The sequence below is a fragment of the Perca flavescens genome, chromosome 18 (genome assembly GCF_004354835.1).
Source record: "Perca flavescens isolate YP-PL-M2 chromosome 18, PFLA_1.0, whole genome shotgun sequence".
NCBI classification, from domain to species: domain Eukaryota; kingdom Metazoa; phylum Chordata; class Actinopteri; order Perciformes; family Percidae; genus Perca; species Perca flavescens.
Window position 1 is genome coordinate 14571162 of NC_041348.1, and position 21703 is coordinate 14592864.

The 21703-nt window shown below is 40.8% G+C and overlaps 3 protein-coding genes across 9 annotated transcripts in view; all 3 read right to left on the reverse strand.

The window, feature by feature from the left end:
• Positions 1-10715, reverse strand: part of arhgap18 (Rho GTPase activating protein 18) — a 20473-nt gene extending 9758 nt beyond the window's left edge. For 2 of the 3 annotated variants that reach the window (XM_028605350.1, XM_028605349.1), the window contains exons 1-5: positions 10341-10715; positions 2705-2933; positions 1683-1821; positions 440-522; positions 1-32 (exon numbers count right to left, since the gene is read on the reverse strand). The exon at positions 1-32 is cut by the window's left edge and continues 121 nt beyond it. In XM_028605350.1, the coding sequence (XP_028461151.1) occupies positions 1-32; positions 440-522; positions 1683-1821; positions 2705-2933; positions 10341-10474 (617 nt within the window). In that variant the 5' untranslated portion in view covers positions 10475-10715. The remainder of the gene's footprint in view (positions 33-439; positions 523-1682; positions 1822-2704; positions 2934-10340) is intronic. The other variant, XM_028605351.1, reaches the window with a different exon arrangement.
• Positions 10716-12951: 2236 nt separating this feature from the next.
• Positions 12952-18621, reverse strand: fkbp6 (FKBP prolyl isomerase 6). Of its 2 annotated transcripts, none has more exons than XM_028605425.1 (9): positions 18332-18621; positions 17490-17607; positions 17301-17390; positions 17001-17227; positions 16193-16312; positions 15874-16071; positions 15375-15484; positions 14015-14101; positions 12952-13320 (listed from the first exon to the last, which is right to left on the reverse strand). In XM_028605425.1, exons 1-8 carry the CDS (start codon positions 18404-18406, stop codon positions 14029-14031), a joined length of 1011 nt encoding a protein of 336 aa, XP_028461226.1. In that variant the 5' UTR covers positions 18407-18621; the 3' UTR covers positions 12952-13320; positions 14015-14028. The 2 variants fall into 2 exon arrangements, with proteins under 2 accessions (XP_028461226.1, XP_028461227.1); XM_028605426.1 differs by having other exon boundaries at positions 17001-17203; positions 18332-18618.
• A 1513-nt stretch (positions 18622-20134) lies between these two features.
• tmem244 (transmembrane protein 244) overlaps positions 20135-21703 on the reverse strand; it is a 69138-nt gene continuing 67569 nt past the window's right edge. For all 4 annotated transcript variants that reach the window (XM_028604791.1, XM_028604790.1, XM_028604793.1 and 1 more), the window contains 2 exons: positions 21288-21332; positions 20135-21088 (listed from right to left, as the gene is read on the reverse strand). In XM_028604791.1, the coding sequence (XP_028460592.1) occupies positions 20991-21088; positions 21288-21332 (143 nt within the window). In that variant the 3' untranslated portion in view covers positions 20135-20990. The remainder of the gene's footprint in view (positions 21089-21287; positions 21333-21703) is intronic.

The following is a 21703-nucleotide window of genomic DNA, read 5'->3' on the forward strand; positions in this document are numbered from 1 at the left end:
AATGTGGACAGGAACACTGCGCTGTCTTCTTCCTGTCAATCAATCAATCAATCAATCAATCAATCAATCAATCAATCAATCAGACTCAATCATGGGTCAGTAGGTATTATATCTATACAGTATATCCTCCACCTGTCTAATGGTGGTCTGTCTTCTCTGTCAAACACATTCATATAAGCAGGTATCAAAGCATGGCATATATATATATATATATATATATATATATATATATATATATATATATATATATATATATATATATATATATATATGTGTGTGTGTGTGTGTGTGTGTGTGTGTGTGTGTGTGTGTGTGTGTGTGTGTGTGTGTGTGTGTACAGTTTATGCTAACTGAAAGGTGTGAACTGCAAATACGAAACTGATAAACTATGACTCAAGTTGGACTATAACTATTTAAATAAGGGATAGACTATTGATACCTGATCCTGGTCAGCTGCTAGGGAATCATCAAACAGCCGTGCTAGCCCTGCCTCTGTAAGCCAAGCCTCCTCCTGTTCGCCTTCTGAAAGAGAAAATGAGAGGAAGATCAAGGACTTTAATTTCTAAATGTGGTTTCTGAGATTGGTACATCACTATCCCAACTTGTGATTCAAAACGAGGGAAAGAAAGGAGATAAAAATATGGACAAAATGAGAAAAAATAGGGAGAGAAGCCTCCATTTATTCCCATGCAAGACACAATTCTACACGTGCAGGAAAGGTGGAACCACAGATGGAGCAAGACACACATACTGTACAGGAAGTGTGTTTGCTCCAGAACAATAGGCTTCATAAACAGGCTAAATAAGACTCACAGATATACACGAAAAGAGGTTTGCAGAATTGCATGCTTGAAAACATGAGGCACTAAAATACTTTCCAACTTAAATTATGTAGATAAGAATGCAAAGTGAGTGGGGGACATTTACATGTCTGCGCCCAGGGGCCCATTGCGTCATAATCCATCCATGTCTGGAACTAGACCAAGCCTATTGTCAAACTCTGCCACTACATTATCTCTTCTGTGAATAGAATGATCTAAATCAATAATTAAAATAGCTAATGTGAATGTCCGTGTAGACTAACAGATCAAAGAAAAGGGTAAATTGAGATCTCTTTCAGGTCTATACACGGACACATTGGGCCCTATCTTGAACCCGGCGTAGCGCAAAGCCCGACGCAAGTGTCTTTGCTAGTTTAAGACCGACTTGGTTGCCAATTTCCCGTCCAGCACCCGCATCATTTAAATAGCAAATGCACCTGCGCCCATCTGTGCGTCCATAGGCGTGCTGGTCTTACAGGTAAGTTCAGGTGAATTCTTGGCGTATTGCTGTCTTGAGGTAGCGGGAAGTGTTCGCGCCATTGACCAACAAAAACCTGGTCTAAAGTCAATAACGCAGCATTTCATTGTTATTTTAACAGTGCATTAGTAAAATGCGCCTAGGCTTATGCACAGCGTGCGCACACTATGCTTGTCACACACACACACACACACACACACACACACACACACACACACACACACGAAAGCACAGCAGCACCCAAACATGCAAAAGATTACAAATTTAAATATTACCGTTCAAATCCGCCATCATAATAGCAATGCGCCAAGGTACAAACACGCCTGACTTTTAAAGGGAATGGGAGATGACACTCTGATAAAATAGGGCCCAGTGTATCCTACCCTCAGGAATTTTCTGCTGCTCCTCCTCTTGCACTTCCCCTTCTCCTCCACCTTCTCCCCTCCCTGCTCCTCCTCCTGAGCGAGTGATGTTCTCCACCTCTTTCCAATAGTCGTCCATCTCAAGCTCGTCCAGAGATTCCTGCGAGACAAGTGAAGATACTCAAACATACATATGCACAGATGGGAATTTCAACATTTTGTTTCAAGTTCCTATTTGTGTTTCATATCTTGTTTCTGTCCTGACCAGTAGCTTTTGTTGATCAGATATGAAGCACAGAAAAAGCAAAACAACAGCACAAGATTTCCAGCCAGTCTGAACAAGTCTCAGAAGTGGCCGTAACTGGTTCTGCAGATTCCCTCAGATATACACACTTCTCAAACACACGGACATATTTTACATAAAACACCTACAATTTAAACAGACATCAGACCATGTTTCTCTGGTTCCCTTTTTTTTTTTATTTATGGAACGCAAACAATATAGAGTCCTAAAATAGTTTATTAATGGGACTATATTGTTGTTTAATGGTTTAATGATGCAGAAATATGCTAAAGATTTTGCATTAATGTCTGAATGGTAACAACTGTTTTGTTGTTGTTTAGGTCATTTAAAATGATATACAGCGTCTGTAGCTTCAAATGGTATTGAGGAGGAGAGAGGCGGGGCAAGGTGGAGGGTGGGGGTGTGGCCTTGACCAGCTTGCGGCCACGGTTGTAGCTCTATTACCTCATGGGCGGGCCAAATTCTCTGGGCAGCGGGCAAAGCAGAGAAAGGGGAGGTAACCTTTACCCTTATGACATCATAAAGGGAACATTCCAGATTGGCCCATCTGAGCTTTCATTTTCTCAAAGGCAGAGCAGGATACCCAGGGCTCGGTTTACACCTATCACCATTTCTAGCCACTGGGGGACCATAGGCAGGCTGGGGGAACTCACATTAATGTTAAAAAACCTCATGAAGTGAAATTTTCATGCCACAAGTGAGGTACTACCGCAGATTTCTCACATCATTCACAGCCTACCTGAGAGTTGCAGCGCTGACATGGTGGCCGCGGTCTGGACCTGGATTTGGGACTGTGTCTGGGGCTGGAGGAGGGCTGAGACCTGGGGCAAGCTACAACGCTTGGGTTTAGTAGCGATGCTGGGTCAGTGCTGGTGGTTCTTGTACTGTTGGTGGTAGTGGAAGGCCCAGATTTGTCTCCGTGATGCGGGTTCTGGTTCTGTTGAACAGTGTATTGGCCTGTTCTGCGACTAGGAGAAAGACAGGTAGTCAGACTACAAGGAGGACCACAATGGAAATAAGTTTGTAACTTTCTTGTGTTATCCTCGACAGTTCTGTTAAATGTGCAATGTCACTGTGATGGCATCTTGTTATGCATTTATTTCTGTTACTGTCTAATAAATCAAATCAAAAGTAGTGGCAGAGTCCGGTCAGTCAGATAGTTGACATGCCCCAACAAAACTATTAATCTTGATTTAGAATACGTTGCCATAACGGGTTCACTGATAGATATGCACTTTGTACCTTGTTTACCAGTGAGAGAGAGAGAGAGAGAGAGAGAGAGAGAGAGAGAGAGCTTTTGACACAACACTGTCAGTGAGTCAGACAGACAGACGAGCCAGCAGTATGTTGAATTCCCAACCAGTCAGCTAATGAGGACAACATCAGCGGGGACTAAGAATAGCAGCTGTCACACAGCCAGCTCATCTCAGCATGCAGTATACTAGTGCTGTTTAGCCTAGCCTGGCTAACGCAAGTTCGAACCGTTGGTGCTAATTACTGTTAGGATGACCTCATACAGGTTGTTGAGTTGTAATCATTGAAATAGTTTATGGTCTTACAGAGTTTATTACACACACAGATTTTGGATACGAAGAAATCAGTACACAGTTTAATGATGTTGTGGGTGACACAGACTAGAACTCAACATCCACTTAATTTAGGTTATTAATGTTTTCTGGTGCCCAAATGTTTTTAATTATGACCACACAAAATCCTTATTTTTATTTACAAGTCCAACTCTGGTATATGTAAATACTGTGTGCCTGCAATTTACAAAATTGAAATTACAGATGGGGCTTTTTTTTTATGCCGTGGAGCTATGTCTAGTGTGTGACAGAAATGTCATAGCTTTAATATTTGTTGCATGTGAGGCCTTAATGTCCTTTAACATCTACTGTATTCTGTAGGGTGTCAACAACACAAACACATGGCCCCAGTACACCCAAAAAGGGCGACAGTACTGCTGCTAATACTAGCATTACTAGTATTCCTACTCTTTTATATTGTATAATTATAACATCTGAAAGAGCGACAAAGAAACTGGTCAAAATGCATTACCTCAGGACCTTTGGTGGAGATTTACACAATATGAACAACAATAGAAGTGCCAATAAAATGTGTTTTTTTAATACGAGTCTCATTCTTTTGGCTTTACTGATGTCCGCCTGAATGCACCCTTTGTTGTGACAGGAAGTTCGATCTGACACAGCACATCCCATTCTCTGTTTCTCTTCCACTTGAAGCTATGGAGTTATTCTAGAGTGAGCAGCAGATACAGTTGTACTACAACTGGCTGATGGTGTAGCTGCCTACAGCAGATCTGTGGTTGCTGTGACCCATGCTAATCATTCCTCCATCTACTCAACAATCATCAGTTGAGCCTCACCTATCCTACACACAGCTGTATATTTGTCAGTGGTCAAAAGATGAGCCCTACCACAGTAACAATGGACACAAGATGTGTTACTGTGAGGGAAAGCAGGTTTCAAGTCTCTGCAAGTTGATTTGATAATATCATACTGAAATGAAAGCAACAACACAAGCGGAAAAACTAGTAAAACATACAGACTGGCTTAATAGTAATGCTTTAAGTATAGGACCATGTTTTAAAAGGCTGTAGATGCTATAACTCTGATCTAAAAAGTGGGCCTCATTTGTAGGAGATGACACATTAACATACATGGAGTGAATAAAAAAAAAAAGTGAATATCATGCCTCAATTATGCTTCTAGACAGCCCAGTCAGTAGGAAATGGGCAACAATAGTAATGTTTTAAATATTTAGCGACTATATTTAATAACTCTTGATTAACAGACTATTAGGACATAATCGTAGCAATTCTAACTGAAATGAAAGGAAATAAAATGACGCCGTGAGGCAAACATGGAAGTCAGGCCGAAACACCATTGAGCTGATGTTCTATATTAATTAAATTGGAATTATCAGCAGAGCATTATACTGAGGTTTCTCGCTGAGCCAAGGCTACATACCACAGCAGACTTCCTGACACACACACACACACACACACACACACACACACACACACACACACACACACACACACACACACACACACACACACACACACACACACACACACACACACACACACACACACACACACACACACACACAGGTTTTAACAAAGAACATAAGGTATTTTAACAACAATTAACCTCCTCCTCTCCATCCTTCCCCCAATCTCTTTTCTTTCCCTCTACCCACTCCCCTCCTCATCCATTTCCTCTCCTCCTACACCTCGTCTGGGACTTGTGTCTTCCTTTTTCCTTTTTACTTGGTGCTTTGTATTTCACCCCTGCTTTCTTCCATTTTCCTACATCTCTCTCTCTCCTTATGGTACCATCTCCTCTCCTTTCTCCCTTCCTCCCAGTAGGATCTAGTCTAAGCACTGTGTGATAAGACATGTAGAAACATGCTGACTGACTCTTTGCTAAAGATAGGTAACTTAGCAGGTCACTCCCCCACTGATGTTCGTTGCCTCACTTAAGCCTCACCAATGGAAATGTTTTCATTTGTGAGGAATGGCAAACATGTCCTTGTTTTATGTACTAGAGATTTTTTTTATTGGAAGCAGATTTAAACCTGGCAGACATACACATGACGTCCCAGGAGTTAATCATTTACCTTCATCCAGAGCTACAGTATGAACAGTTTGACTAAAACATAAATCAGAGGTTGGCAAACATTCATACATTCTATTCACATGTATAAACTTGCTTAGGCCCCAAGTTTGATAGTTTGTTATCTGTGTTCACGCTTATCTTACATTTGTGCATCTAGCCACGCTAGGGCCATGACTCTGTCGGTCAGTCGTTCGGTCCACCACTTTGGTCCGGACTGAAATATCTCAACAACTATTAGAACAACCATGACGTTTTGTTCACACATTCATGCTCCCCAGAGGATGAATCCTGATGATCCCCTGACTGATCCTCTAGTGCTATCATCAGGTCAAAATGTTTGTTTGCCAAATACTTTTTCTTGCCAAACTAATGACGTTCCCAGCAGCTGTACTTTGTGTTTAATAGCATGTTAACACACGGGTTAGCCTCTAGCTCACCGAATAAGAGCGTTCGCCCCACGTTGGGGGAGTCCTGCAGTGGTGCAGGTTCGAAGACCTGTTGCCCTTTGCTGTGAGTCGTCCCCTATCTCTCTCTCTTTCCCCTTTATGGTCACTGTATAATAATAGGAAAAGCCCCCAAAAAAATAACCTTTAAAAAATAAATAAAAAAATAAAAATAGCATATTAGCACGCTAAACTAAGATGTTGCACATGCTAAACATCATACCTGCTAAACATCAACATGCTAGAATTGTCACTGTGAGCATGTTGCCAATGCTAGCAGCAGCGTTTGGCTCAAAGCCTCACAGAGCCACTAGCATGGCTGTAGAATCTGTTTGGATCTGAGTGGATGGTTTGCATGCTGTAGTTTAGTGGCAGTTTGTAGCGATTTCTGTAGAGATTTGCAGTTGATCTATTACACCACAAAGATCCAAAATAAAGAAGACCGTGATGCAACCCCAGGCACTTGCTCTGAATTATCTGATTGGCTAAGACACCTCGTTTTCCATTTAACTATGATCCTGCAGTGGAAAACACATTTACAACCATGTTAAAAATTAAGCTTCGTAGCTTTCAAGTAATTGTTGACCACTCAGCAATTTGTCAACCTCAAAAGCATGACAGGCAACAGGTTTTGGTAGTGAGATATTTGTGTGTTTTTGGAGTGTGGGCTTCATAAAGTGCAATAAAACACCCACAACAAAGCAAACTAGTTATTCAAAGCTTTAAACACAAAAGTACACATGACTTAGCTCTCTTAGGCACACACTCACTGAGGTCAGTTGGGCTGCCCTTGTCAGCAAAACAAACACATTCTCACTCTGGCACACTTTCACACATACATGCATATACATAATTAAAAGAAAAACAGTGCTGCAGCTGTGTGTGTGTGTGTGTGTGTGTGTGTGTGTGTGTGTAACTGTTCTACTCTTTGAACCTTTATCCGCACACCTTTTATCACCTGCTTAGAACTGAGTGTTTGTGGAGAGAAGTAGCTTGTAAAAGTAAATCGGACACTGCGAGGCGCTAACAGTAATAGAAGGAAACGGTATCACCCGGCAAAGAGCAAGTTCAGCACTGAGGAGTTAAATGTGAGCCAAGATCTGAGAAAGTGAACTAAGACCACTATTTGAGCCCACATGAGTATCAGAGCAGATTGATCTCATGAAATGACGTATGTATGACACGCCAATCCGTATGGCAGTATTGGCGTGTTGTCAAGACGCATACTTGCTTTTTAGCGGGTTAATCAACGCCGTTTGGCCTCCATTGACTTACATTACCTTGCGATTGCGTGTGAATTTACGCCGTAGCGAGTAGTATGAAAAGGCGAAAATCCGCGTAGGGAGGTTTGGGGGTGGCGGTGGTGGCCAACACACGACTTGACTCCCGCGTGTCACGTTTCCTAAATTCAACCGTCGCTTTCTTCTTTTACTAAAGCCAACCCCGTTCTTCTTTTCCTTAACCCAACCCGTCCGCTGTATACGGCGCTCAAAATGCGCGCAGATAACACGCCATTTTGGCTTTAGAAAGTGGCGTGTAGGTTTACGTGATAACACGCCACATGGCTTTAGAAAGTGGCGTGTACGTTTACGTCCACTGTATACAGCGTAGACATGCACGGATAGCTCAAAATGTGTACAGATAACACGCCACTTGGCTTAAGAAAGCGGGCGTGTATATTTACGCAAAGTCATGATATCACGTTGATCAGCAACAAAGCTCCCAACTGAACTGCCATTTAGTAAAAAATAGGTCATTCTGCATGTTCAGTACATTAACATTTACATGTATATATTGCTGATATTATTTTTTTTACTCAAGTCAAATTTCAACATAAGAAGGGGAAAGAGGATGAGAAGTGTGTGTGGTATTCCCATGCAGATCAACAGGTGCCAGCTGTCTCTGTGGAAAACAGAGGCTGCCTCTGTTCTGCTCTCTCGCAGTCACTGGTCTCAGCAATGAGCCACTGGTTGAATAAATCATCTGCGAGTTCTGATGAATCTGCCAGTTTGTTTATCTCAGTCTTTCTGCCTCCATCCCTGACAGGCACCTTATTTCTTTGGTTTCTTTTGCTATTAGTTTCTCTTGGTTATTCTTCTACTCATTGATAGAAGTCTAGAGTCATTTTTCTTATCCAAAGTTCACTTGATGACGCGGCCCGTGCTTGTCTGACATCTTGTAACCTTTCACAGCTTCTCTTCCTTTCCGCAGATGTCATTTCCTGTGCAGCATTGGATTTCTGCTGTAGGGTCAGGCCGTCTGTTGCATCACACAGTGAATTAATCCAAACCATGTGTTTCCACTGACTAAGTCACACTACACAGATGCTTCAGGAAGCGATGATTCCTACCCAACAATGGACAACACAACAGGAAACACGCTTTTCTTTTAGCTTTTTTAGCTAAAAGCTGAATTTCTCCTTCTCAGAGCACCTAAACGTGTACGTGCAAGACACTCCCAGCGGACACACAACCTTAGGTCGGATGTCTACTGCTGGTAAAAGGCCAGCAGCTTTCTGTCTGTCTATGTCTCTCATTTCCTGACTTGGGGAAACAATGACCACAAAACTAAGCCTTTGCTTCAGCCTTGACAGGACACACACACTCTGCTGTGGGAGGTGAGACAAAGGCAGGCTGTAACACGATGCAATTTTTTTCAAGTTAGCTGGACAAACCATCTGGAACACACACACACACACACACACACACACACACACACACACACACACACACACACACACACACACACACACACACACACACACACACACACACACACACACACAGGTGTGTACGTCTGAATGCCAGCTGGTCTGAATGCCAGCTGGACTGTCGCTGTAGGAGTTGTTTACTTTCAGCACACCACGGTTGTTGACAGCAGTTGTTTGCTGATCTAAACACACACACACAGCCAGCTCGGCCTGGACGAATAAACAAGTGTGCACGGTTATAAATAAAATACTGTGACTATAGGAATCTAGAAAATGCAGATGCTTCTCTACTGTTCAGGGCTGACTATTTAAAGGTTTGATGAGTGTGAAAATCACCACATCATAAAAACTCCAAATCAGGGAGTATATCGTTTGGAAGAATGGTGTCCACCCCTCCAGTAGAGTTCCAGAGACTCAGATAATCTGTAGCATTGACGCTGTTCTGGATGCTTGTAGTGGCCCAACACCTTATTAAGACACTTAACTCTTACGTGAAAACGTGATGGGCATTTTTCACTATTTTAATAGGTTAAATGATTAATTGCAAACATGATGACAGGTTTATTCCTAATGAAAATAAGGAGTACTTGCAGCCTTGTAGATAGAGTATTACTGCATCAAGACTAGCCTGGTTGACACCAGACCCTTCTCAGAGCAAATCTCAAATTTGCCGGAAGTTTGTCAGGGTTTTCCCAGGCTACATTAAGACATGAGTGTAAATCAAACTCCTTTAAACCTGCGAGTCCTACTGCAAATCAGCATACTGTGCTTGTTTCCGACATAAGTTTAGGGCTGTAACTTAAGATTCAGTTTCAATACTGTTCATCGTTTGAATATTTTCTTTTTCAATGAATGGTTTGGTCAGAAAATAGTGAAAATGGGCCAATTTCCCAGAGCCTAAGGTGGCATCTCTAAATGTCTTGTTTTGTCCAACTAAAATCATCACATTTGGCAGCAGCAAATATTTGGCATTCTTGATTGACAAATGACTTACATGACTGGTCAATTGTCAAAATAGTTGCAGTTAAATTTTCTCTTGATTTGACTAATCAGATAATCTACATTTCCAGATACTTCCAACCATAATCCAACGACAAAGTGGCTATTTTATATTGCAAACACTAACACTGATAAAGAACAATGGTTTTTATATAGCACAATCTTAAAAAAAAAAGATAAGCCTACTACTGGACCTATGGCGTTGTAGAAGAGTTAGATAGGCAACCTTGCCAAATCTGGGCTGCTAGTATAACAAAACCAAGGTTAACCTGCTGATTAGGAATGCGGTAAAGGAAAAACATAACCCAAGGCCCCATCATGGAATTAGTGCAACGTTGCAATTAAGAAAGCTGTGCTAATGAAGTTCCTGCTGGGTTCAAGTTCTCAGGCAGGATGGAGTTAACAAATTGAAGGATGATGGCTTTCATTCAACTAGTCTCTACAGCTCTCAAGTTGCAAACGAGGGAAATAAGACTATCATTGTGACCTTTGCTCACCTGCTTTAAAAAAAACACACACACACACACACACCTGCTACCGCCCTCATTTCAAAGCGCTTTACAAACCCTCTTGTCCCACCTGGTCACGGTGGACTCGAGGTCCTGGGCTGACGGACAGCTGGGGTCACACGGTCCAGTTTTCGGCAACAGTTCCGCGTTGCTGTGGTAACCCGTTAAAACCACTCCCTGGGACTGCTGCTGTTGCCGGCTCATGTTTCTCCTCCTTTTTCCTTCTTTCTTCTTCTGCTTCACATACAGCTGACGTCCACTCACTAGCTGATAGGTAGCCTAATATACCTATTCAACTATCTGTAAATGCTTTCCATCGCTGGACTGTGTTATGTGGCCGACCAATTCTGACAACAAACTCTCCTCCTTCTTTCCCTCCGTCTCCCTCTCGTCTTTCTCCACAACTTGTGTGTTCGTGAGGCGGACGGAGGCTGGATTACAGATACATCACAGCACAGGGATTGGCTGAAACCACAGGGCATCGTTTTATAGGTGGTGTCGCCCCCTGCTGCTCCAAAAGTGTACTGACTACTTCCTGGTGCAATTCCCAATGCTTGGAGGCTATGTAAAAAAATAAGACTTTTTGGAGGGGGTTTCCATAAAAAAACAAACCACATCGTTTTCTGTCAATCAATCTTAGCATATTGCATCTCTTTATTAAGTGCACACCAACTTCATAAACATGCTTTCCCACTTTTTGGCGAGTATTTTTTTTTTGTTACTATATATAGTAGCAGGTTCTCTTTCAAAGTAGTTAGTAACAACACTACAATATGAAACATGACATTGTTACTTAATAGTGCATCATCAGTAGAATGTACTTAATCATCCAAGGCACTCATTATGAAGAATGGTCCCCCTCAGTTTTAAATTAGTAATATGGTACATGGAGATCTCACTTCAATATCCAGATGGGCGTTTAAAATATTGCCATGTATCACAATTTATACTGTACATTTATCGTATAGCTCACTGAAGGTGAAGTATTGCAAAATACCTGGTAACTGTAAAAGCTGTCAGGTAAATGTGGAGTGAAGTACATAAAAACTGGAAAAACATTACCATAAGTGTTTTGATTGTCAACATGCTTGCATTTGCTATTATGCACCTATTTTATAGAAAGCAGCCATTTGTTTCAACCTACAAAAAATGACTCAATTAAGTTTTAATATTTGAAACTCCAAATTCCCAGGTGTTGTGGAGAATGTAAGCTATTACATTGGTAACATATTGACACCTGAATGTGGAACTAATGCCATTTTTTTTCTAAGAATCCAAACATTCGCACTCAAAGCAGCAACATACATGTGTCTCTCTCGTTCCTCACCTGAGATGGAGGTAGTAGGTAAGTCTGGAGACCATTGTGTCCGCGTCCAGTCACACACACACAGTCTTTTAACAGCATGACCTACTGGCCATATGCTGGGAGATAATGGTAAAACACTCACACACACTGTGGAAATTGGATTAGCCAAAGAGATCAACCAGATTTTTCTACTCCTCCATCTGCCCCTCCACACCTTTGTGTATTCCCACCGCCGTCATTTTACCTCCCCCCACTACTCGGCGTGCCCAATCACTACAACTCACTCACTTCCCTCTCCTACTCTTCCCTCTGCTGCACTGTGCCAAATATTGCCTCGTCACGCAACAGCATCTTCCGATGCATGTGATGAGGGCAGTTAATAAGGGCAGTGAAGAAATAGCTGCACCAGGCTGTCCCAAAGGCAATAATGTTGATGGCTACTAACAGTAGCTCTGGAAAACTCACAATGAAGCGCGGGCCCTGGCCAATTTAAGAATATCTTCAAGCAGTCTGTTCATACTAGACACCTTAACTTTTCAGATTTTAATGGTCAAATACCTTACTTATTAGTGGCGTATTGTTTTGTCAAAGCTTGACTTTAATATTTTGACTTAAAGTTTTACACTTAAATCTCATTTTACACAGTAAAATGAGCAGGTTGCTGTTCTGGAGGCACAGATTGTTCAAGTCTGCCCCCTGGTGTTTCTTAGTACACACGACTAGTAGCCCTTGAAGCAAAATGCAAATGATCTCCATGCAACGTGTCACACTTTGCTCTATTGTCTAGTTCAGGGGTGGCCAACCAGTTCAGCATAAAGAGCCACAAAAAAAACACAAACCATAGCAAAAGGCCACACAACACATGCAAGTCCACATTACAACAGCAACAGTGACTCTCAGATCTAATGACAATACATAATACATTTTCATAGGTTTTTTTTCTTACTTCGATTGACTCAGTGGGAAACCTGACAGTCTTTGTTATCCACAATCCTTTTTAGGTCTGGTTGTACTCTGTTGTGGCCACTCAAAGCGACTCTTTCATTCATTTGTCACTAGAGGGGCTTTCAAACAATCTGATTCAGCAGTAAAAGGGTTAATGAGGAAGGTGATCTGTGCAGAGTCTGTCCATTTTTTTTTTTTACTTATCTTAAAATGTTTCAAAAAGTAAAAAAGATAAAAAAATAATCCACCAATAACACAGCCCCCAGCCACACTGTAAGAGCCTCAAAGGAGCAGGCAAAGAGCTGCATACGGCTCAAGCGCCACAGGTTCGCCACCCCTGCATTAATACTAAGTCAGCATGTTAAATGTATGAAGAAATTATCATGAAAAAACACATTTTCCAATTGATCTAAAACAAAGACAAGATCGCTTAGAAGTGAAAAACTTTTTTTTATTTTTATCACTATCATCCCAAAAGTGATCAGACCGTTTGCAAATATTTAACACCCCAGCAAAACGTTCTACCAGCCTTTAGGTATTTCAGAAAAGCAACTTCTGCATATCCTCAACCAAAAAACTAAAATGTTGAGCATTATTAACAAACATCTGAAGAATTCTACAGAACATAAATTATTTTAAAAGGAAATTAACGTTGCATCTGTACAACATTATTCCTTTTCACAACCTGTGCAAAAAAACAAACAAAAAAAAAAAAAAAAAAAACACAAAAAGGTTGCAGAATTCAGTGCTGGAGAGAAAATGTGCTGTTGACGTTGAAGTTTGTTCTTTACACTATCATCTGCAACACAAACATTTTGTCAATGAGATCAGTCTCTCTGAAAAGCTTAAACATGATGCAGTGTTTTTCTGCCACGTTGAAAGTTAAATTACGTTAAATTACTATCCAATGTTTGTGCAGGGCAGTAAAATTTAAGCACCTGATTATTTTCATCATAAAAATGGCACTAAAAAACTATTGGTCCAATGATATTTCAACTAGGGCTGGGCAATATCGATATTGTATCAATATCATTATATATGAGACTAGATATCGTCTTAAATTTTAGATATTGTAATATCCTGATATGACAAGTGTTGTCTTTTCCTGGTTTTAAAGGTTGCTCTACAGTAGAGTGATGTACTTTTCTGAACACACCAGGCTGTTCTATTGTTTGCCTTTACCCACATAGTTATTATATCAACATAACTGATGATTATTTATCAAAAATCTCATTGTGTGCATATTTTGTGAAAGCACCAATTGTCAACCCTACAATATCGCCACAATATCCATATTGAGGTATTTGGTCAAAAATAGTGTGATATTTGATTATCTCCATGTCGCCCAGCTCTAATTTCAACTATGTGCCTTTTGCATAAGAATCATGGGAGCTGTAGTGTGGAATGCAGGCAAAAGTCATTGTTGTGTCTTGGTTAAAAGATTTGATGTTTGAATATTGATGCCCCCCTAACAGACAGACAGGATTTCTTACCTTCTTCGTCATCTTTACTTGCCCCTTAGGTCTCTGAACATCTTGGAGTACAAGTCTTTCTGTTTGTCCAAGCTGTCTTTATAGCATCTGAAAGATGGAATCAAGTCAAGAGTAGCATTGTAGGGGTGTAAGAAAAACATTGATACACTTGAGTATTGTGATATTTTATTTTGCAATACTGTATCAATTTTCAAAAACGCAATACTGATTTTTATTTTACATTAAAAAATATTCATGTTAGACAGTGGTTCACGTTTATGTTTAAATCCCCTACCGCAAGATGGCTATGCTGAGAAGCACCACTAGTGTCCTTGCCTAACCGTGCTAACCGTGCCTGACTTTTTGCTAGAAGCTAACAATGTAGCTATGGCTGAACTTTGGCCTACTTTAGCATATAAAAAAATTTCAACCACAATCCCAAACTGGCAGTTTGATTTTCTGTGTACTGAATTGTTTACTTAGCCTCGTGAGACCGTCCTGATCTCGCAAGCTCCAGTTTTCCACTCGCAGATCAGTCTGGCATCTTGAGGAAGAGAAAATTTGGAGCCGTTAGCCAAACGACCGGGCTAATCAGCGTTGGTTTTGAGGTGAGTTAGGTGGTGATAGACAGATGGTTTATCCAATCAGCTAACCAGTATTTTCAGACAGCGGTCCGGGAACCTGAAATGGTGTCTTTTATTCCTAAATTCTCGTTACACAAACGGTAAATATCCTTTACTGACATGTTGCTTGCTTGCTGAGCTAACGAGCTATGCTTTGCCTGCAGCAGCAGGGGCGGGCTTGTGGTTGTATTTTCATACGCTTCGTGGATCTGATTGGTTGATTTGGCCCGTCTATCACCAACATAGGTGATAGACAGATGGTTCATCCAATAAGCTAACCAGGATTTTCACCCCTTCCCAAAAGTTCTCCAACGGAAAGTTCCCAGATGGATTGCTTCGCATTTGCTCGGCATATCCATCTGGGAACTTTCAGTTGGAGAACTTTCGGAGTCAGGTTATTGTTTACCTAAAGTAAACTTCTTTGACTTTTATGCACATTATGTCTTTTTTTAAATATTACTTTTCTCAATATAATTGCCTTACGCACAGCATCAAAATATATTGCAATATATTGAATCGTGACCATGTATCGTATCGCCAGATTCTTGCCAATACACAGCCCTATAGCATTGCCATTTTAAACTAAATATGCCATACAATAAGCATAGGTGAAGGCATATTTTAAAGCCAAAAATATAAGCTTGATAATTCTATGCTACCTTGAAACTAATGCCATTTGTGGGCCAACGGAGCTGTACTGCCTTGACAACAGTATTCATTCTAAACTTCCTGAATGTGTCAACAAAAGTTCATCTTACATTGCCACTTTCCTCAGTAGGTTGTTAATGTCGCAGTCAAAGGGCTTCTTTGCTTGAGCAGTTACGAGGCAACCCTGGGCGCTCTCGTACTCATGCAGCTCCAGATACGCCTGACAGAGATGACATCAGTCTGAATAATGGAATTGTTATCTAGAGAGTACGCAATTAACAACAGAGGGACCCCTGGGGGTGAAGGACAGGCTGCACATGGATCCCTAGTGGCATTTGTGGCTCACACAGTGTTTAAAGTTAAAAACAAAAAATAACATGTTTTACAAAAATGTTATTAGAAGTTCTTCATGCAACATAACAAACAATATGATACAATTCTCCAAGGATTGAACATCTATTGCGTCTGGTTCTGCCTGTTCCGTCACCATCCCTATTTTTAACCTTCTTAGCGACTTCAAAACATTTACTATCAGGCACAAGACCTCCAAGAGCCTGTGAGGCTTTTTATCTGAGGATTTGGGAAACAAAACGAAAAGCGCCATCTGACCTGACCACAGCGGAAAAGAGCCTTTGTGTTGGCAGAGTCTATCTCCAAGGCTTTGTTGCCATATTTCAGGGCTTTGTGAGGGCTGTCCAGACGGAGCTCAGTTAGAGAAAGGTTCAGATAAAGAGGAAGCAGTGCTGTCTTGATCGCCTCCGCCTCGGCACCGCTCTGTGTTTCCCTGTTCCCCAGCAGCTTCGTTGCCTGCCGGCCAAGCACAGAATCCAGTACAAAATAAATTTTCATTTGTACTAGTACAGTAAAATGAAGGCGACAAACACCTGCAAATAGAGCGTGGTTTCTTTATGCGCTTATCAAGATCTACCTGTTTATAGCGATCTTTGGCGTTGTCATAACGGCTCTGGTTGAAACAACGGTTGCCAAAGCTGCGTAGTGTGTTGACAACGTCGAGGAGCGTGGACAGAGGAACTTCGTTCTGCTCCTCCTGAAGACAGGTAAGAGAAGGTAAAAAGCAATGCAAAGGACATTTTTCTACCTCCTTCTGTCTTATTTTGGCTATTAAAATAAAATGATAGGTTATAAGCCATAATGCAAAGTTTCAAGGTGCATAATCAATAGGAAGACTGCACGTGCATAGTCTATATCGATGAAGATTCATGTAGGGCATTGCTCCGGAAAATCCTCCGGATGTCCCTCATTTTCGGCCGGATGTCCGCTACCTTCCGCTTTCTTTGTGTTGACATTCTAAACTCTGTACAGCTAGCTAGACTATCGGTCCAATCTGAGTTTTCTCAGACTAAAACAACTTTTGAACGAGCACAAGTTCCACCAAAACTAGTTCCTTCATGAGGCTATTTTGCAGAGGCACCGTTATTGTGTCCGGCGCTTAGCGCCACCCCAAGACGATTGTGATTGGTTTAAAGAAATGCCAATAAACCAGAGCATGTTTTTCTCCCATCCCAGAGTGCTGTGTGGACTAGCCAGACTAGCATGTGCGTAAGTGCACTAATGCAAATGTATGCATATAAGTGGATGAAACTATAAATAAATCTCCTTTACGTAGCATGCCATAAGCATGCATTTGCTGTCAAGTGGAAGAACAATGTCTTAGGTCATTTCTGACCTGTCAGTATTCTCAGACTGTAACAACATGACACCTGAAGCCTTCCTACCGGACTCATCGCGATGAAGTTGTCCACTTGTCCTGAGTCGAGGAAATCGAGGATCTGAACCTCATACAGAACCACTGCAGCAGCAGGAATTAACGGAGGACAACCCATGTCCCCGTATGCATACTGGGGCTGTAAGAGGAAACGGGAGAACTCTCCTTTCTTCATGGTCAACAGACCCAGCTCTAGTCCAGCCAGCGTCACATCTGTTTGCATGATCATTTCAAAAACTGAATTGATTTTATTTTTATTTTTTTAAACAAAAAGAGAACTTGTATGGAATCTGCACAAAGGATTACTGACCTCTCCCTAACTTCATCATTTGGGGGTACTTGCGGTGTGTGGTGGTTTCAAAAGGCAGGTCGGAATATTCCAGGAAGCCGGAGTAATGGACTATGGAAGACGGAGAATGGAGGATTAGTTACAGCATGACAAAATATTTTGGCAAACTGTGCAAGGTTTTTTTTAGAACAGAATTTCACTTGTAAATACTCAATACTGAAGCATTTTGGGGCACAGGTGGGCCCTCTCCAGGTTGGACCACCTCTTTCAGGATCCCTTCATCTCCCAAGACATCATTCATCTGCTGGCGAAGCTGATCAAATGGACTCTACAAGTGGCAAGAAGTTAGATTTCATTCTACTGAACGGCTTTGAAATAAAAACAAAAATACAGTGGTTACAGAAATGCTGATGAGAAAACTGCATTGATGCAATCTCTACGAAGGCTCACAGCATTTTATTCTTTTGTCAGCTCCGATTTTGCTTTAGTTGGCGATTTGTTTTGTTATGCTGCTGTACTACATGATTATCAGGTTCATAAACTTTTTAAATTTTTTATTTTTAAATATTTTTTGGCGTAACCCTTCAGTGTCATTTGTCAATGATCTCAACTTCCGATGCAGTCACACTGAATTAATCTAACGTTAATATAAAATTCAACATTAGCTGCATGCTTAACTTAAACGGTTATGATCACACTTTAGCCTCACTTAGCGTTAAATAAATGATGAACATGTGTCACATTTCCCACAGATCTAGCTATAATTAAAAACATTTTGAAACTTTAGCTAGAGAAGACCGACGCTATAGCTGAATAACTTAGCAACATAATGACCGCAACCGAACTAACGTTAGCAGGTCTGCAGTATTGTGAATTTTATACGTATTTTCTACAGTCACACGTGGCTCTAGCATAAACGTAACCACTTAGCAAGCTAGTCGGTCAGCTAATCAGTCTGTGCAGCTAACGTTAGCACTTAATTAGCTAATTAGCTAGCCATGCTAACCCCTTCACCCTCTTAATACATCCATGCCTTCAACGCGTTAACTTACCGGAGTGCTCCGCACCAGCCGCTCTTCAGCGCTTATTAACCTCCGGATACTGGAGACTAACCCGTTTCCTGACATTTAGTAGGTAGGTAAGTTACCGCTACCGTTAAGCAGTTTTTTAAACCGTAGTTAAACAAGTGGCTTAATTAAGAGTAAAAGTAATTTCTTACTTTGTTTTGGCGCTCATGTTTGGGGTCACTCAATAAAGTAGTAGGCGCGGCCCGCAGGAAGGCGGGGTTAGGCCTTGATAACAAATCGGGACGAACTGTGGGCAGCACAGAGGTACAAACAGCATGCGTCAAGTTTACTGACTAGCTACTGCCTCAATTAATGTTATATTTGAATACAAATCACCCATTATAAAAAAAATATATGATGCTCCAAAACAATACTTTCTGTAAGCCCCAGATTCTCTTTCACATCTGTGACTTTAGGAGATATCTAAATAGAGTGGAGACGACAGACAGTATGGAATGCCGTTTTATTCAGAATTAAATAAATGAATAAATACATAAATAAATAAATGAATAAATACATAAATAAATTAATAAATGCATGAATAAATAAATATCCCTTTGAAATGCATCATGAAATAAATAAATGAGGCAATAAATACATAAATAAATAAATTTAATTATTTCATGGTACTTTTATTTCATAAGTCCATATTTATTTATTTCAAGAGACTTATTTCATAAGTCCCCATTTATTTATTTCAAGAGACTTATTTTCCTAATGCCACATTCTATTTATTTCAAGTTATTATTTGCAAATTTTTGGCAAGAAATGAACTGTTTAGATTTAGAATATAGGGAGTCTTGCGAAAATCGTTGCCAAATTCACAATTTGCTTCAAAGTTTTCGGAGTTCAGAAGCTCCATATAGTGACGCGACAGCCAGCTAGTGTCTGCCGGGGCTGCTAGCTCGTTGCTCGGAGAACCCGCTGTAAGCTGGAGGACACACACACACACACACACACACACACACACACACACACACACAGCAGGCACAGCTGGGGGTGAGAGATATACCCGTTTCTCTTCGAGAAAAAATCCCATTCACCTTGTCTCACTTCACCTTCAACAGAAATGTTCAGTTTAATGTGAATTAGAGCAGTCGTTTGCCCGCTAGCTCACTTAACACCTCAGCTGTCGTGTCAACCGCAGTGGACAGAGTACCACGAGCTGCCTGTTGTGGTGCTCTGTCAGGTCAGCGCTAGTTGGTGGTCTAGCTAGTTACCCCAGAATAGGTGACTGTGGGCTGGGCACACAGCACCGCAAACTGCTGGTTGTGGTGCTCCGTCAGGTCAGCGCTAGTTGGTGGTCTAGTTACCTCAGAATAGGTGACTGTGGGCTGGGCACACAGCACCGCAAACTGCCGGTTGTGGTGCTCCGTCAGGTCAGCGCTAGTTGGTGGTCTAGTTACCCCAGAATAGGCAACTGTGCGCTGGGTAAAGAGTACCGCAAACTGCCGGTCGTGTTGGACTCTCACTTCGCCAGCCTTTTTTTGCCTACGGCTCTGTTCTGAATGTGAGAAATAGCCACGCCCCCTGATTTACATATAAGAACTTGAAATAGAGTGAAATAAATAAATGTGGCATTAGGAAAATAAGTCTCTTCAAATAAATAAATGGGGACTTTATCCATGTATTTATTAATTTATTTATTCATTTATTTAATTCTGAATAAAACGGCATTCCATAAAGACTGAGCTATGATTCTGTCTTTGTTACCCAGGCAGGTGCCACTTTAGCCGGGGCTATTCTAGTTGTACACATATAACGTTACAGTACACAAACACACAAACATAATTTAAAATAAAAAGTATTTAATGTAAATCCAGTTTTAACTAATTTATACAACCAGCATACAGGTAAAACATGTCGTCATTAGACTATGCCAGCCCACTATACACTACAAATCTTGTGTATGACACATATTCAACTAACATTACATTAGAAAAATTTCTGACTTAACTCACCATTGGAAACTTGGTCATATTTAACAGCTGTAAATGCAGTTTCTTTTTTTTCAGAATATTATATGTGTGATCTATTAGATTTAGCTTATGGTATGATGTTTGTAATGAAACAATAAAATTAAAGCTGCAGGCAGCAATGAAAGGGCCCTTGCACATGCTAACGTTCTGAAACGTGTTTGTGAAATGAAAATTAATGCACAAAATCCAAGATGGCTGACTTCCTGTCAGGCCAAAATAATTAAAAGAAAAAACCATAAAATGTTCCTAAAGATGAGAGCAATGCCCCAACCAAATTTCTTTTGGTGGAACTTTGGAGCAATCTTCGGGAGTTTTCTATCATCCAAAGTCCCTCAAAAATGTGAATGTGCAGCAGCAGCCCCTGGAACTTTCATTCTCAGGCCCTAACAATATTTAAACAGAATATGCTGTAGAAAATAGACAATGTTGGGCCATTTGTACATGGAGGGATCTGACTATTAGCTACTGAACAAAGTTGGTTTGTAGAGAAAGTGTTTCTTGTGGTTGCTTTATAAAATATATACAGTCTTGATAGACATACTGTAGTTGCTCATATCGATGCAACAAGAACCTAGCAATGCAGTCTTTGAAAAGTGAACCCACTGGGATGTATCCAACCTGAGATTAACCAGTAAGCCAGTTAAAAGCTTTCCTTGTTATGTTCATTAGAAGTTCTGTAGTTCAGCTGGATAGACAAAGTTGCTTCTGAAGAGTTTATAGGCCATGAGCTGTCCTCCAAATATCATCATCACCAGGCCTGAACCTGCACAGAGAGGGATTAAATAAATAAGAAAAAGAGATCAATTAAAGGAAAGTTTAGTCGGCCAGTAGCTGTCCTTAAAGCCTGAATCTGAAGGGATGTGAAGTGAGTTATAGTGAGTCTGGGAACAGGCAAAATTGGGTTGGAGATAGATAAGGATACACATGGAGGGGTAGAGAGAAGAAGAAAGTAGGAATCTTACCCAGAGCTATCCACCATTGCTCAGCTGAAGGGAAGTCTGACATCACTGCAGAAACATGGAAACAGTGTGTTAAAAAACTACCTGTACACAAAACTTACTGCATATTGACTTTATTTACAAGTGAAAGACAGAAAAAAAGGTGCAAGTTAAGGATGTTTTTCTTTAGGTCCTAATTTTGAGCATTTATTATAGTTTAGTTTGTTTTCTTTATTCTATTTTAAATCAAATGGCTGCCAGAAATGTAAGTTGGTCCTTTAAATTCTAAAACACAATGAATAGTGCATTTATGTCTATGTGTACCTTTACATCCTTGAACGACAGCCACTATATCCAGTTACATAACCAGGCTTCCAGTGCTATTAGCTGTTCCGCTCTATTGATCTTCTTTCTGTGTATCTGTGTGTGTTTGAGTTGTC

Bases quoted from the DNA above. Each gene is read 5' to 3' on its own strand.
- fkbp6 (XM_028605425.1), bottom strand. From the start codon at position 18,406: ATGTCAGGAAACGGGTTAGTCTCCAGTATCCGGAGGTTAATAAGCGCT. The intron at 17,608-18,331 runs GTAAGTTAACGC...TGCCACTTGTAG, and splicing joins GGCTGGTGCGGAGCACTCCG to AGTCCATTTGATCAGCTTCG. The intron at 17,228-17,300 runs GTCAGTAATCCT...AAATCAATTCAG, and splicing joins AATGATGAAGTTAGGGAGAG to TTTTTGAAATGATCATGCAA.